Genomic DNA, 14,721 nt, shown 5'->3' with positions numbered 1-14,721 from the left:
CGACTACGGATATTCAACACAGCGGAATTCCAGCCTGAGAGGCGCCCACAGCCCAGCCGGGGCCGGGGCCAGACCCAAGATCAAATGCCAGATGTATACCGGAAGGTCAATCAGTGGTCAGCCCACATCCAAGAGACTGGGGATTCACTTTATGAACCTGGTTCCGACCTTACAGTTGACGAGGCTATGGTCCGATTTACTGGTCGATCTCTTGAGACGACAACGATCCCAACAAAACCTATCCCAACTGGCTATAAGATCTGGATCCTAGCCCAGTCTGGCTACTGCATACGGTGGCTGTGGCACGTACATGGGAAGGGCCCATACGCATTAGTCCCCCAGGCCCGGCCAGCCGGGGCAGCTGCTGGAAAGCTGGCTCTGTTGACACCAACGCAGCGGGTAGTAACTACGCTTGTTTCCCTACTGCCAGCTGCAACCTACCACGTGTTTCTTGACAACCTCTTCGCCTCTATACGTCTCTTTCGTACCCTACGGAAGCAACAGGTTGGAGCTTCTGGTACCTGCCGGAAGGATAGTGGGATAGACAAGATCCTAGTTGCTGAGAAAGAGACTGAAGGACGGGGTATCCCATGGGGGGATATACACTGTATCCCTACTTTAGATGGGGAGGTAGGCTGCTAGCCCGCTCAGCCTCGCCCTGCCCAGCTAACGAGGAACCAGGTCAACCAATTCACCTGGAAGGACAATGCCCTCGTACTCTTCCTGTCAACTGTCTTCCAGGACGGCCAGGAAGTTATCCGCAGCCGCCGCCGCCCGGCTGGGGACACCGCTGCTAAGAAGGCCGCTCGGCAAGTCTTCGGCCCGGATGTCCGCAAAGATCTTCCAGTCCCTAGGGCGATTGATGAATATAATCACAAGATGAATGGGGTTGATGTGAGTGACCAGATGAGGTCCTATTATCAGTATAACCACCCTGTTCGTCGAGGGGGCTGGCAGTCGATTGCCTGGAATTTCCTACTGGAAGTGGTAGTTGTGAATAGCTTCCTACTGCAGCTCTGGGGCAGCCCTGGGTGGAAAAGGGTGAAAACCCACTACCAATGGCGGCAGTTGCTGGCTGCCCAGCTTATTCAACAATTTGGACCATTGGCAGGCGGGCGAAGACTATCACGGCCTGGACGGGCTACAGACAAGAGGAATACTTCTATTCCATGGGAACAGCATAGGAAGGGATCAAGGAAGGTATCTTCACCTTGCACCTATTGTGGTAGTAGGAAGGTTTTGAAGGAGATATCTGGGAATACCATCACTCGGCAACGACGGCAGACAACTCGAAAGGGTTGCTTGGATTGCAATGTACCCTTATGTATTGACAAAGATTGCTGGTACCTCTGGCATACCCGAAATCTGTAGGAAACAGAGGTACTGCAGCCCTATTGGTTGACTTCATAGATTTGCAAGCTCTTATTGGCTCTACCCCGCCCTTGGCGAAAGTGCTGTCCATCCGCACCCGATGGGATAGAGATTTTGACCGTTTGCAATGTCATGGGTGGTCAGACCATGAAATCACCGATGAACGGCGAAAGCTTTATCCCTCTTCGTGATCTCAATTAGACAATCCAGGTCGCTTGCACCGTAAGCGGAGAGGTCCTCGGTCGCAAGTGCAACGATGTCACGCAAAACCCTCAACTTGATTTTGTCTGCGACACCTCAAGTTTGCTTGTGCAAATTGTGCCAATTCACGTTTGCTTACTTGTAGGCACGATTCCGCGTACGCACGTCAACGTAAGCCCTGTCCTGCCTGTGCAAGTCTGCTTGTGCGATACTGTGCAAATACACAACTGCCTGAGCTCGATTCCGTCTACGCAGTAGGCACGTCTGCTTGTAAAGTAATCTGCATGCGCAGACATGCGTAGGCACAAATCCGCCAATGCCCTCTCTTCGTCGTCAGGAAGCCGAAGGCGGGTCTATCCGAATAAGGCCAGGGTTCGACCCGCTCTTTGAGCAAGGTTTTGCATGCTTCCGGTGATGGACTTGGGCATGATAGTCTGGGATGTGGCTTTAGGGGATGCATTTGAGAGATGTATTTGGGAGATGATGTATTTGGGAGATGATGTATTTGGGAGATGATGTATTTGGGAGATGATGTATTTGGGAGATGATGTATTTGGGAGATGATGTATTTGGGAGATGATGTATTTGGGAGATGATGTATTTGGGAGATGATGTATTTGGGAGATGATGTATTTGGGAGATGATGTATTTGGGAGATGATGTATTTGGGAGATGATGTATTTGGGAGATGATGTATTTGGGAGATGATGTATTTGGGAGATGATGTATTTGGGAGATGATGTATTTGGGAGATGATGTATTTGGGAGATGATATATTTGGGAGATGCATTTGAGAGATGTGCTTTGGGGGATGCGTTTGAGAGATGCATTTGAGAGTTTGGGGGATGCGTTTGGGGGATGCGTTTGGGGGATGCGTTTGGGGGATGCATTTGGGGGATGCATTTGGCAGATGCATGTTGGCGTTGAAGCTTCACAATAGTAAGTAGAATGGGGCGGGGTAACTTAAAAGCACGGCTACCCAGTCAGCACAGATTGTCACAAGGTTAGCCTTGTTTCCACGTGATGCGCTAAGTGTATTTGTGTAAGACCTCAGGCAACAGTCTCCCCCGCTCTCTCCAGAGGCACTCAACTCAGTTACTTCAAACATCATCTCCCCCTTTGCCGTGACAGATCAAGATTAATGCTCGCAATCTGAACACGATGGCTGAAGACGCTAATTCCGATGGCAAAGGCAGCTTATGCAGCGTCTGCCGAAACCCAGGAGCAAGTCGTTGTGCGGGTTGTTGTGGGGCGCCGGCCTACGATGACGGACCCGCCATACGCACGTTCTATTGCGGTCGCGCCTGCCAGCGATCTGACTGGAATCGGCACAGAACAGAGTGCAAAGTCATGCAAGCTCGTAAGTCACTTTCACGCGCCGCAGCCCTACTCGAAGCGCTTTTGGTCCGTATCCGTAAAGCTGCGTACCCGTTCGCTATCACGTCAATCGAGCGAGAGGCAAGGACGATCATGCTAGTTAGCTCGAACGATGAACAACTGCATGAGTCAAAATTGACACCTCTCCCAACGGACCTTGCGAGCTTGCAAGACCATCCGGAGCTTGTGAAACCTATCTGCTTACACGCAAGCGGTGTGGAAGCCATGATATACTTCTGCAACGTCATCAAAGACATGCTTCCTGGTAAGCCGAGACCTGCGATGCATTTGTGCATCGTTCTGACAGAACCAGACACTTGTATCACGGAAGTCGAACTCATACCAGCAAATTTGAATATCCAGATTTCTCGCGGTCTAGGTACGGCTTGCGACGAAAGCAATGTGCACCTGGTTCACAAAGTCTCACTCGGGTCCAGAGAGCTGTGGGCAATGGATGTGGCCGGCGCCCAGCACGGGCACTCTGATTCGCTAATGCCTTGGTCATCCTTTGTCAAGGGACGTTGCACAACGATCAACGGGGAGTGGAGCTTGGGCTTCTGTCGCAATCGACCCGCCCGGGAATCGCTGCCCTGGCTGTCGCCCGCTGTGTCGACGCAAGTGTTGGCCCTAGCTGATGCGCTCGACCAAGGAATACCACAGCTAGTGACGGGACATGACGGAAGCCTGCGAGCCTTGCTCGAAGGACAAGGCAGCACTTATCAATCCGCAGCGCAGCGGTTTCTAGGTGACCTTGAGGCGCGCCTTCCGGGTATCCTCGCAAGCCTATTCACAACGTCAAGGCCATATCGCATCAAAGCTGTTGCCGGGAAGGGTAAGGGTATGTTCGCCACCCGCCGCATCGCCAGGGGCACCCGCCTGCTTGCGGAGTCTCCAATTTTCCGAGTTCCAAGAGACGAGTCAAACTTACAAAAACTGGAGGCCGCCATAGCTCGGAGCGTGGGACTTCTGAGCCAGGTACAGCGCGAAAGCTTCTTTGCCCTGCATAATTGCCACGGAACCCGCCACAGCCAGGCGCTAGGAATCGCGAGAACAAACGCGCTACCGCTAGGCTCGGGCGCATCTGTAGGCGGTATCTTTCTAGAGGCGTCTCGGATAAATCATTCCTGCAGACACAACGCCCAAAATACCTGGAACGACAGTCTAGGCCAAGTCACAATCCACGTGCTTAGGGAAGTTGACGATGGCGAAGAGATCACGATATCCTACCTTGGCGCATCGGAAAACTACGCTGCGAGGCAATCGCGTTTGCACAAGTCTTTTGGATTCGTCTGCGCCTGCGAACTGTGTACACTTCCAGCGCCACAACGAACGCAAAGCGATCGCCGTCTCGACAAGATCACGTACCTTGACGGCCAGATCGGAGATGGCATACATATTAAATCGACTCCCCTCGCATGCTTTCGGATGGCGCACGAGATGAAGCTCATCATGGAGGAGGAGGGCATTGCCGACGCAAGAATCCCGCGACTCTATTATGATGCATTCCAGATCGTAATTGCCAATGGCGACGAAGCAAGAGCGAGTGTTTTCGCCGAGCGCGCTTCTGTTGAGAGGCTCATCATGGAGGGCAGCGACAGCGCGGTAGTGCACAGGTTAAACAAGTACGCTGTGGATCCATCAAGCCACGTCCTGCACGGTATGTCGAAGCAATGGCGACAGGGTGTCAATAAAATACCGCAAGATTTGAATGAGCAAGGTTTCGAAAAGTGGCTTTGGAGATTGCCGACTTGATGCGTCAGATTCGGAAAGGATGCCGGCTTCATCAGGCGATCACATTTAAAGCACTACTACGGATACTGGCTAGAGGTTGAGCTGCTGCTGCGCATTGTCGACAACGTTGTTACCCCGCTGGTGCCCCGTCGGTGTATTATTAACGGTTCTCTGGTCTCTCTTCAACAGGCTAGTTTGCGGCTTGAATGAGAAGGCCTAGAGAGTAAGTAATTGCAGGCACAATACAGTCGATTTGAACATCCAAGTTGTTTGATGCATTTCCTCGCTTGCTTCGCCCTGTGTATGATCTTATGCGACTCTCGCTGCCTCGGCATCGGGCTCTGGCACCGTTCCTCTGCTGTCCTGGCGGGTGCCTCATGGATAACCAGTACATCAAAAATTGGCTTGACGCGTCGACGCGTCCTGTCTTTCATCAGGTTGGGACCAGGTGTTTGCACTACCCCGCCCTCCACTCTTATCTAATATGTGTTCGCCTGAGGCATTCAGTGGCAGGGAGCCAAAGGCTTGTCGTCGATTTCGCGCCTACATCTCCAACAAAGAACGGATACCCGTCTTCCAGGCCTAACCGCGCGAAACTGGTTCCCCATATTTGAACTTCCTAATTTATCAGCTGAGCATCTTCAGCCAATTCGAAAGCTGACGCGACGATACCAAAAGATGGATAAACGAAATCCGACGCCTCTGACAACGGTTGGATGCCAGCCGACCAAGGAACGAGTCGACGACGATGTGATTTATCTAGGTACCTACAAAGGTGAGTAGCATCTCGCGAATGGGGGATTCGACTAAGAAGGACTCAGTGAAGGACTCTCATCTGACCGCCGATACCTCTCCAAGCAAAAGCGGGCGATACAGCAGACGACCTCGAGACGAAATAATATCAACTCGGTCAGGGCGCCAAAAGAGCTATCAGAAGACAACCACTTCAACCTCCACACTGGAAATACTTGCCGAGATGACCTACAAGCATGTAAAACTGGGGGTGATGAAGGACTCGTCTCAACCACGTCGAGCTGTGTATGGATTCTTTGACCCAACCGTAAGCCTTCTTCGAAGAGCATCCTGAGATTGATTGATCGAGCAGTCGAGCATGCCCACGTCGGTTGGTTATCGTGCCGAGACCAAGCTCAATTCAGACAAAGGCTTGGTCAATTTTGTCCAGGACGGTATGTTGACGACGTTGTTTTCCTTGCCATGCTTCAATTAGTGTGTTGTACCTCTACACTTCAGATCATAGACCCATTGCTTGTGAGATTCACAGAGCCGTTCTTAACCTCGGGCGCTTTCGCGTTCGCCAAGGGTTTTGACGGGATCGTACTGCCAATCAACGTCAATGCAGCAGATCAGATGTCAGATCACGACAGAAACCATTGGATTCTTGCAATCGTCAACTGGAAAACGGAGAGATTCGACGCCTTTGGAATGCAGTCAACTGCCTTTTCTCGATGGAGCAAAAGGGTCGATGAATACGTCTCGGAACTTCGCGGCGCAGTGATGCAACTCGAGAAGAGATCTCACGAAGTAGGACTCGTTTGTTCTGTTCTTGATGTATCGTGTTTTACTCTCATCAGTCAGCTGGGACCGTATGTAGATGACTCATGCTGCGCTTTCCTCTGCGCTTACGCCCTCGAGCGGTAAATGCGTCGGGCACCTCAACGTCGAAAACGATGGCCCACGGGTCCCGCGTTGAGAAAACACTACTTGCGCAGGCTTCTTACTCATGGCAGCCGCCCACCGGCCGTCTTACCAAAGGGTCGCAGCATCCGGCTTCTGGTGACGGATCAAGGGTTGGATGAGAGCTTCTCTGTTGGCAAGCCATAGTAGTGAGGGGCGCTGTATCAGAGGGAGCCGCCGCGACACAGTCATGTAGAGGATTCCCCCGAGCCCGAAACCAGCGGTCGTAATTCACGTCGGCTTAGCCAAGCATTACATGATAAGGAGACTGGTGTCGGGTTCGACTGTCAAGCCAATTCAATCCCTGCGGGAGTCCTCCATCAGACGGCACCAGATCGTATGGCTCAGAAGGGCTATCGACAACGACAGTCCCCGTTGAGGCAGCCAAACAACTGGAAGCAGGGCGGCAGAAGGTCGTACCAAACGGGAGAAAGAAAGACAGTACGCGAGCAGCCAATCGAAGGCTTTGCCGGGGTTGTCGTGGGATATGCATGGAGGGAACAGTCGTCGACGGCGCAGGGGCTGTTTCATTACCCGCCGCCCCTTTCAAATTCCTCCAATGCGAAAGAAAGCTGCAGAATCTGGTATTCCAAGAATGCATTTGGGATTTCCAAAGACTACATTTTGTTTGCGGATTCTGGAAATAACCCTAGACAGGACTGCGGCTCTGAAACAGACTAGACCGTTATCAGCAAGGTGTGGTGAAAGGACACAAGTACCATGTAACCATGCCAGGCAACGCTTCGGTACGTCGGCTTTGTCCCTTCTTTCCAGAATAACCTGGGCAAACACTCTGGTCCTTTTGCGTATGCCTGTGTTTGCACAAAATTCTTTGCACGTACTTCATAGCCCGATTCTAGAATCATTCCATTCCAGAATTGCGGTTCTCATGTTATGTACCTTGATTCCAGAATCATGATGTGTTCCTGTTTTCTCAAAGCTGCAGGTATTCCAGAATCACCCAATTCCAGAATCTCAGTACACCAGGAATATTCCTTCATTCTAGAATCCTTTCCTGTATTCACGGGCATTCCGGAATCGTAGCACACCCATGGCGTACTTCCTTTCCGGAATTATCGTGATTCTGGAATGACTGCGAGTTTGAGATCCGAGCATTCTGGAATTGAGGTGGACTCCTGTTTTCTCAATTCTCAATCTCTAAGAATTCTGGAATCGAGGTACTTCCGCTATGTACCTCGATTCTGGAATGGCCGTTTAGGGGTAGACCAAACGAGACAGGAGAAGGCAGGAGGAAGAAGTGGGCACCAGAAGTGGGGCAAAGCTCAGGGGACAAGATACCAGAAAAGACCGAAAGGCCTCCCAATCATATCAGAGGGGCTTAGGCGTCCGCATCTTCGCATCCGCTCGGGTGTATCCCAGAGGGCTTGGCCCAAATTGTCAGAACGGTCCACGACCACGTGGTTGTAGCAACTTCTGGATCTTGCTTCCTCAGTACTGCTTAGTGGATGAACCCAGATACGCATCGAAACGGGCTCAGGTCAATCGTACATCATCGCAGCCTCATTTGGTTCTGCTAGACAGGGAATCCACTTCGTGTGCGCACTAACCACCTACACCATATCCCCACACTATACCTGCAGCCAATGTTGCGAGAACCCCAGAAACGACAGCAGCCCATGGCATCAATGTTCCCAACATGGCCATGCTTGTCAGCGTCGCGAATAGGCCTCCCGCAGGGGTGAAAGCTCCGTACATAGAAGACTGGAAAACGGCAGCGAGAGTTCCTTGCGCCACGCAGTTAGCTATCTTGGAGATGGCCAAGAACGTCCACAGCAGGAATTGACGTAGCGACTCACCGGCGCCCACTCCGGCTGGGCCAAAACCGAGGCCGAGTATGGCAATGCTCACGACAGTGAATACAATCGCCCATGTCATTACCAAAGCGATGATCTCTGGAGAGTTCTGTTAGCGGAGCCAGTGAAGCCTGCTTTCCTGATGGAACTGAGCAGCGGCCGCTTACGTGGCTGGGACAGCCAAGCCCTGAAGGCGCCCCAGTACTGCTTAAGCCATGGACCTAGGCTTCCTTCGTATGCCAGTCCCCTCAACATCGGACTGATGGATAGGCCATTAGCGACCAGCGAAACGATATTTTCGGCGTATTCGGATTTCGGATTGTAGTAGATCCGAGCCGCTGCACCGAGGGGTATGTACATGATGTGCGAGATTCGAGGAGAATAGAAGAAGATCGTGAACGATGTTGAACGTGGCGAAGTCTTGCTGGGCAATTATCATGTTTCTCGAGGCTGTGCTTGCTCCCAAAAAGCTCTACCCCGCCCAGGACATATCACAATTCTGCCTCAGCTCACCGCCCGGTAAATGCATCCCAATCGCATGGGTGACAGTTTATTAGTAGTGTCGGCCTACCTTAATCTGACGATTACCATGGCCAAACCTGTGCAACGGCTGTGCGTTATCCGAGAGTCCTTACGGCCAACATGCGGCGTAAGGATCGCAGTCTGTACGCAGAGCCCTCCCGATCCGAAAGAATCAGTGTCTACCGCGATTCCGATTGCAAAGCTATCTTCTCTGGACACGACCGCGGCCGACTGCGCCAGCGGAAGGCTATTGCGTCCGTCGTCCGCGAACGCGGTCTTTGGGTCCCCGGCTTTTCTACCGAACGCTTAATTACCATATTACGGTCACTTCAGAAGGATAGGATATTCGAGCATTCCTCCTATGCTTGCAGAGCTTTCCCGGAGCTCTTCCTAGACGAAGAGCCCACATCACCGGCGGCCGCCTCTGCTCCACCCTCCGCGACCGTTCTGGCCCAAACCGCGATGGCTTCCATCGGCCGACCCCAGAAAGACCTCGTCGAATCTCTCGAGAGGTGACGCTCGCTTTCTATTCATCCTTTTGATTAGCCTTACGCTCACAGTATCCCAGGCTCTACACAACCGGGATCTACTCAGATCTGACGATATCCTCTATTGCCAAAACCTACTCCGTCCACCGCGCTATTGTCTGTCCACGGTCTGACTTCCTGGCTGCCGCATGCCGTAGTCCTTGCAAAGTACGCATGTCTTTCCTCGCGCGCAAAGTCTCTGGTGCTAATATAGGCGGCGATAAAGGAATCTTCCGATGGCTCGATCCACCTTCCAGACGACGAACCATGCGTCGTCGATATGATGATGCAATATTTTTACCTCCTGGACTACGGACAATCGCTTTACACAGACAACCTTTTACAAACGCCAGAGCAAGAGCCAAGCGAGTCTGAAAGCATAACTTGTCTCCTTCTACACGCCAAGGTGTATACAATCGCAGAAAAATATGCCGTTGATGGTCTCAAAGACCTCGCCGTAGCCAAATTCAAGGCGGCTGCTGCACAGGCTTGGGAGCCGAACGATTTTTTACATGCGGCTACCGAGGCCTAAACCTCCACCATCGATACTGATCGGGGTTTCCGGGACGCTGTCCTCGAGGCATTCGCGGTGCATGAGGACCTGTTAGATGATGATGAAGCCAAGACAACCATTAAGAGCCTAGGCTCACTTCCCTATGATCTTCTTCTGTACTTACATCGGGAAGGGAAATTCCATTATTAGTACAGCATACTACCAGCTCGACCTTGCCTTCAAATGATTGCTTTCTAAACATAGCAGCCGGGGGCTTGTACAATAACTGCACCAATTAGGGATAAGAATAATACTATGAATTCAATACTTGGATAGTTTTTAGTATCGCGCGATAACTATTGGATAAGGATTCTCTAAAAATTGACGTTCGGTGCGAGGTACGAATCAGAGTGTCAGGACGCGAGCGAATACCATAGGTCTAGCGCCAGAGACACGGCGGACTTCAAGATGACCATCCAAACTGTGAGCCACAGCTCAATACCCTTACTTAGGGACCACAACCGTGTCCCTCGAGCGCATTTCCGTCGTCCGGGAATGTATGGTTCAAACAGGTTCAGAAAGAGGACCGGACGGATCAACGCAAGGTGAGGGCATTGCGCCGGCTTCGATGCCCTCCGGCCCCCTGGGTTGCGGCTACCCAAGCATCTCGGCCCACATTGTGCAAGTCAAACAAATCATCCTGTCGTCAACTCGCACGCTGCTTCTCCTCAGAGATAAGTTCAAACACATCCACGCACAGGCGAGCTGACCATAGTCAGCAATCCTGTTGCCTTCGGCTTCGGAAGGAGCGCACGTCGCCTCGATTCCCGCCCACTATTGTGGAAGAGGTGTGTGCTGCCATGGGTCGCATCACTCGCCAGCTTTCGCCGTTGCTGCACCTCAACGCTTGTCTATTTTTGGCAAGACTGTTGTTTGCGCCATGCACGCCTGTCTAGATAGAAGCGCCCGTTTATCAATACTTGGAAACCTCGCCAAGGCCAGGCCCAAAAGTTTCGACCTTGGCAACGGCGACCGCCTTGGCCAACGAGCCACTCTGATCACAGAAAAATGGCCTGTGCAGCTTCCATCTGCAACCAAAATCCAGTGCAAGCCTGGCAGCCTCTGCAAGGCCTCAGAGGCCTAGGGCTGCGGATGCTGTGATTCGTTACATCGGTTATAGTTTGGCATACCTCGGACGGAACAGGGCCATAGGTAACGTGCCGGAGCGCCTACCTGGCGCAACCTGCTTCCTTGCGATTAAGAAGAGTCAAACGAGAGCCGCGCGAGTCGGCCCACGATTAGTTCGTAGAGTGACACACAGTAATCATATCAGCGCCTAGATAGCATCTTCAGACCAAACAGATACCACGACGTGAACATGGACTTCCGCCAGTGCGTTCACGGGCGCGTGAAAACGGGCGTGAAAGCGGACCTCGCACATACCCAATTCGACCGCGAGTTCCCAGCAATGATGGACCTTGTAGCTGACATGGTTACTGCAACCCCGCGGTGGGTCCTTTTCCCATTCTGAGAAGATCGTGGAGCACCTTTCCACACCCTAGAGCGGCCCGGAAACTAGACAATCTGCGTCGGGTCGCTTTCCCGACGGTTCCGTGCTCACCACCCTTCATCGCGATGGATTTCTGCTCCAAATATGCATCGAATGGGGAGCTTGCGCTCCGGTTGCCTCCAACTCGAAGAGGCATGACTCTGATGAATTTGTCAGCGTGCTAGCTGCACACGCAGGAGACTGCTTCGGCATGCCTGCTCACGCAGAAATGCCGCCCAAGCAAAGCTGCTTGCGCAGTATTGCGCTTAAGCAGAGCAGCCCAAGCATAAACACGCTCGAGCAGAGCCGCCTACGCAGGAATGCGCTCAAGCGCAGAACCGCTTGGGCAGAGTTTTGCGCAAGCAAAGCTGCACACGCAGGAGTCCGCTTGGGCAGGCTCTCGGCCTGAACAGTATGACGTGGATAGAGGAAGCCACGTGCCATTCGCTGCTGTCAGGGCTCAGCATTTCTCAAAAACAGTGTTCACAGTGGCAGTTCTAGATCACATTCATCGACTGTTCTCAATCGATGCAGCAGTCAGGAAACGGGCCAAGCGAGAGACACTCGATGTATTGCTTTGCGCTAACTTCTTTCCAGCCACCCGAGATATTCATAGTCTTGCCGAGTCCATTTCATGACTAGAGAAACCAGTCCTTTCAACTTTTCTTTTCGCCACGAACACAGGAAAGGATGCTAGAGACACATCAAAGGCTGGTTTGACAAGGCATCGGGGTAGGCCAACCTCGCTCAACTCAGCCGCAGATGATGCCGCAGTTGTCGCCGAGGGGAAGCTAACGACTTCCGAGTCCCAATGCTTCGCAAAGTTGGCGCCCTCCTTCACATATCCTTGCATTAGCTTCATCATCGTGAAGCCTAGGTCGTCCAAGTCTTTCCTACGGCTGCGCGGTCGAAATTTTTCCTGGCCGCCTGGACATTCTGATCAGCGCCAAATTCGCCAATGGACGAGGAATCAAGCAGTACTCAGTTTGACCCTACCGCTGTGGTGAATCAGGATACAAGAGCAGCTGAGACGGCCGTGCTGCAACCCCACTCTCTCGAGATAAACCAGCGCCTCGATTATGTGTTTGTCTGTGAGACAAAATGGGCCTCCATGGGAAGATTGGAAAGACCTGTCCTTAAATCGCTGCTAGGCGTTGACGATTGAGATATGGATTACCGACGGCCTATTGCAACGATCGTGGCTTGTATTCGTAGACAGCGTGGTGATTCGCCTCGTCGCTATAAATATCATGAACCGTGACGATGTTCGGGTGCTGAGTCGATGGAGCATCTTTGTCTGCTGCGCTGATAATTGCAGAAAGTGGCGGATGTCTATGACGTCGCCAGATATTCATCTCTTTTCGGCAACAAGGGCAAGATCGGCGTCTCCCAGAGCTTGCCAATATGTTCTCTCGCAGGCAGTCCATGTATATGCTTCCTGTGGCTGTTCCAGAGCTTCCGTCTTGTCTTGCTTTGACAATCCTTAGGAGTTCCAGTTGACAGGGGTTTCTGGATTCATGTTGGCGGCTTTTTCTATTACGATAACTTGTCTCTTTGTAATGTTTCCTATATTGGATAATGCTACATACAGGAGTATCAGTCGTCGGCGTGAAATGGAAGGTTGTCCGCATCGGCCGTGCTGTCGCGCTGTTCAGTCGCCGAATGGCAAGCGGGCTGCGTCAACAGGGCGACGTCCAGGTCGGATGCTGCGCCAGCACACCAAGACAATAGGCCCCCCAGAAACATAGGCTCCGAAGCCAGTTTTCGAATCTGCGACGCAGATGCATACGCTTCCAAGCCAATTCTCGCCACGGGCAGGATACCCCATGTGGCCAGACTGAGAAGAACTTCTGTGAGGGCTTGAATGCTGTCTTTCAGTCGTACATGCGTATCTAACCGGTTCAGCACCGCGAGGAGATCACCATCGCGAAGTCGTCGAAGGCTAAAGTAGTTAGTACCTGACCAAGCAGACGGCACTGCGCACTAACTCTTCATTCCTCAAATCGCCCGGTAGGAGTAGAAGGACCCCGTATCCGTACCTGGCAACTAGTGTGGTTAGCTTATTCCCGAGGGTCAGCCACCTGTTGAATGCGCTCTTAAGCGGCTTCCTCTTGAGTTTCGAACCCTGACCAGCCTGCTTTTCTGCTGCTGAGGCGCTGGGGAAAAGCCTCTCGGCGAATTGGTCAACCAGAGACTGGGAGGCGCTGCCTGGATCTGCCACCTCAATCGTCGTCTCGTCTAGGTCTCTCGCCCTGTTGTATAAGTAGACCATTTGAGTATGACGATAGCGCTTGATAGCAATGGAAAAGTGAATGCTTGAACTCGCTGCAGCCGCCTGCTCTTTGAGGGAATTAAGTCGTTCCAGCACGGACGGGCCATCCAAGTCACCTTCCGGTTCAACAGGCAGGATCTGTCCCGTCCCACTAACGATACTCTGATCTCGAGCCCTCGATGCCCTGCAGCTGTCCCATAGGCGTACGAGAGTCTCTGGGCTACCGATTTTCTCCACCTTGGCGATGATCGGTGGGACGCGTCCAGCTCTGCTGTCCTTCCTACGCTTAATGGAGGTAGCAGCGCCATCAGCCTCTACGAATTTGCGCGTTGGCGACGTGCCTCCGAAAGCTTGCGGATTAGCGTCGACGGAAGCAGCTGGCGAGCGGCTAGGTACATATCCATCTGATCCAGAGCCTGCCTCACCATCGCATCTACAGGGAGATATGGCCGTGGCGGCTTGTGTCGGTTCAAGGGTGGTCTCGACACTAGATATGGCCCGGGGCTGGTACATATACCTCGAAATCACGGCTGTAAACTTATCTCGAAATGAAACATCTTGGTCGAGTAAGGAGCTGACGGCCTCGAAATCGCAATCTAGACGATGGCAGAAGCTGTGCAACTTTTTCGCTGTCAGTATGTATGCTGGGCGGTCGCTACGAAACAAAGACGTTACCTCCTGCGCCAAGTCCACAGGAGCAGACATCTTGGAGGAAGCGAAGTGGCTATCTCAATGACAGGTACAGTAGCACGGAGCGACTTTAAATACTCGACGTACTAATCTGGAGTCATCAATTGTAATGGCATGCCATTACGGAATTGCGTATATATCGCTTCGTCTTTTGCAAACATTCTCATTGTTTAAGAAGTCCAACACTGCTGTGATGGGCCTCCGCAAACCTCTGGTAATGGCTCTGGCAGCTTGTTTGCAAACAAAATGTGGGGTCGGGATAGTGTCTGGCAGTACGAGTTGCGGCACTTCATTGAAATCTACTCGAAAGTATTCATTTTTGGCTTCAATAACGGCCATTACCCACTGCCAAGCGTGGTGAACTGTACACAGTGAGATCAATTCCAGGTCCAGCTTGTGCGGGGGTATGTAAGTTCAGAAGGATGAAGTGTGTTGCAAAGAGGAAGCAACATATGCTCGTTACTATCGATACAATCCCT

At 52.2% G+C, this 14,721-nt stretch overlaps 7 protein-coding genes across 7 annotated transcripts; 4 read left to right on the top strand and 3 right to left on the bottom strand.

The window, feature by feature from the left end:
- Positions 1–1,595: 1,595 nt before the first annotated feature.
- Positions 1,596–2,640, bottom strand: BDP55DRAFT_349897 (uncharacterized protein). The gene has a single exon (XM_060566986.1). The coding sequence runs from the start codon at positions 2,486–2,488 to the stop codon at positions 1,820–1,822; it is 669 nt and encodes a 222-aa protein (XP_060434134.1). The 5' UTR covers positions 2,489–2,640; the 3' UTR covers positions 1,596–1,819.
- A 17-nt stretch (positions 2,641–2,657) lies between these two features.
- BDP55DRAFT_349642 (uncharacterized protein) lies at positions 2,658–4,846 on the top strand. The gene is made up of 2 exons (XM_060566985.1): positions 2,658–3,214; positions 3,263–4,846. Exons 1-2 carry the CDS (start codon positions 2,734–2,736, stop codon positions 4,699–4,701), a joined length of 1,920 nt encoding a protein of 639 aa, XP_060434133.1. The 5' UTR covers positions 2,658–2,733; the 3' UTR covers positions 4,702–4,846.
- Positions 4,847–5,358: 512 nt separating this feature from the next.
- On the top strand, positions 5,359–7,056 carry BDP55DRAFT_628107 (uncharacterized protein; the record flags this gene model as incomplete). Its single annotated transcript, XM_060571853.1, has 5 exons — positions 5,359–5,455; positions 5,595–5,740; positions 5,786–5,867; positions 5,939–6,284; positions 6,564–7,056. 5 exons carry the CDS (start codon positions 5,359–5,361, stop codon positions 7,054–7,056), a joined length of 1,164 nt encoding a protein of 387 aa, XP_060434132.1.
- An 831-nt stretch (positions 7,057–7,887) lies between these two features.
- Positions 7,888–8,612, bottom strand: BDP55DRAFT_650713 (uncharacterized protein). Its single transcript, XM_060573993.1, has 3 exons — positions 8,357–8,612; positions 8,193–8,288; positions 7,888–8,120 (listed from the first exon to the last, which is right to left on the bottom strand). The coding sequence occupies exons 1-3, from the start codon at positions 8,547–8,549 to the stop codon at positions 7,939–7,941; spliced, it is 471 nt and encodes a 156-aa protein (XP_060434131.1). The 5' UTR covers positions 8,550–8,612; the 3' UTR covers positions 7,888–7,938.
- On the top strand, positions 8,613–10,054 carry BDP55DRAFT_650707 (uncharacterized protein). The gene is made up of 3 exons (XM_060573992.1): positions 8,613–9,223; positions 9,280–9,406; positions 9,465–10,054. Exons 1-3 carry the CDS (start codon positions 8,832–8,834, stop codon positions 9,768–9,770), a joined length of 825 nt encoding a protein of 274 aa, XP_060434130.1. The 5' UTR covers positions 8,613–8,831; the 3' UTR covers positions 9,771–10,054.
- Positions 10,055–11,109: 1,055 nt separating this feature from the next.
- Positions 11,110–11,864, top strand: BDP55DRAFT_711984 (uncharacterized protein; the record flags this gene model as incomplete). The annotated part of the gene is made up of 2 exons (XM_060578194.1): positions 11,110–11,240; positions 11,296–11,864. 2 exons carry the CDS (start codon positions 11,110–11,112, stop codon positions 11,687–11,689), a joined length of 525 nt encoding a protein of 174 aa, XP_060434129.1. The 3' UTR covers positions 11,690–11,864.
- Positions 11,865–12,821: 957 nt separating this feature from the next.
- BDP55DRAFT_349587 (uncharacterized protein) lies at positions 12,822–14,486 on the bottom strand. Its single transcript, XM_060566984.1, has 3 exons — positions 14,344–14,486; positions 13,269–14,291; positions 12,822–13,222 (listed from the first exon to the last, which is right to left on the bottom strand). Exons 2-3 carry the CDS (start codon positions 14,255–14,257, stop codon positions 12,877–12,879), a joined length of 1,335 nt encoding a protein of 444 aa, XP_060434128.1. The 5' UTR covers positions 14,258–14,291; positions 14,344–14,486; the 3' UTR covers positions 12,822–12,876.
- Between the last annotated feature and the right edge of the window lie 235 nt (positions 14,487–14,721).

Source organism: Colletotrichum godetiae (assembly GCF_030913485.1).
Source record: "Colletotrichum godetiae strain CBS 193.32 chromosome Unknown BDP55scaffold_6, whole genome shotgun sequence".
In the NCBI taxonomy this organism is placed as follows: Eukaryota; Fungi; Ascomycota; class Sordariomycetes; order Glomerellales; family Glomerellaceae; genus Colletotrichum; species Colletotrichum godetiae.
The sequence above is the reverse complement of the archived record's forward strand: the minus strand, read 5'-3'. Positions and strand labels throughout refer to the sequence as shown.

Bases quoted from the DNA above. Each gene is read 5' to 3' on its own strand.
- BDP55DRAFT_349587 (XM_060566984.1), bottom strand. From the start codon at position 14,257: ATGTCTGCTCCTGTGGACTTGGCGCAGGAGGTAACGTCTTTGTTTCGT. The intron at 13,223-13,268 runs GTTAGTGCGCAG...TAACTACTTTAG, and splicing joins GGCGATTTGAGGAATGAAGA to CCTTCGACGACTTCGCGATG.
- BDP55DRAFT_349642 (XM_060566985.1), top strand. From the start codon at position 2,734: ATGGCTGAAGACGCTAATTCCGATGGCAAAGGCAGCTTATGCAGCGTC. The intron at 3,215-3,262 runs GTAAGCCGAGAC...TGACAGAACCAG, and splicing joins CATCAAAGACATGCTTCCTG to ACACTTGTATCACGGAAGTC.
- BDP55DRAFT_650713 (XM_060573993.1), bottom strand. From the start codon at position 8,549: ATGTACATACCCCTCGGTGCAGCGGCTCGGATCTACTACAATCCGAAA. The intron at 8,289-8,356 runs GTAAGCGGCCGC...AGAACTCTCCAG, and splicing joins GGCTTGGCTGTCCCAGCCAC to AGATCATCGCTTTGGTAATG. The intron at 8,121-8,192 runs GTGAGTCGCTAC...GCGTGGCGCAAG, and splicing joins CCCAGCCGGAGTGGGCGCCG to GAACTCTCGCTGCCGTTTTC.
- BDP55DRAFT_650707 (XM_060573992.1), top strand. From the start codon at position 8,832: ATGCGGCGTAAGGATCGCAGTCTGTACGCAGAGCCCTCCCGATCCGAA. The intron at 9,224-9,279 runs GTGACGCTCGCT...ACAGTATCCCAG, and splicing joins CTCGTCGAATCTCTCGAGAG to GCTCTACACAACCGGGATCT. The intron at 9,407-9,464 runs GTACGCATGTCT...GCGGCGATAAAG, and splicing joins CATGCCGTAGTCCTTGCAAA to GAATCTTCCGATGGCTCGAT.
- BDP55DRAFT_349897 (XM_060566986.1), bottom strand. From the start codon at position 2,488: ATGCATCTGCCAAATGCATCCCCCAAATGCATCCCCCAAACGCATCCC.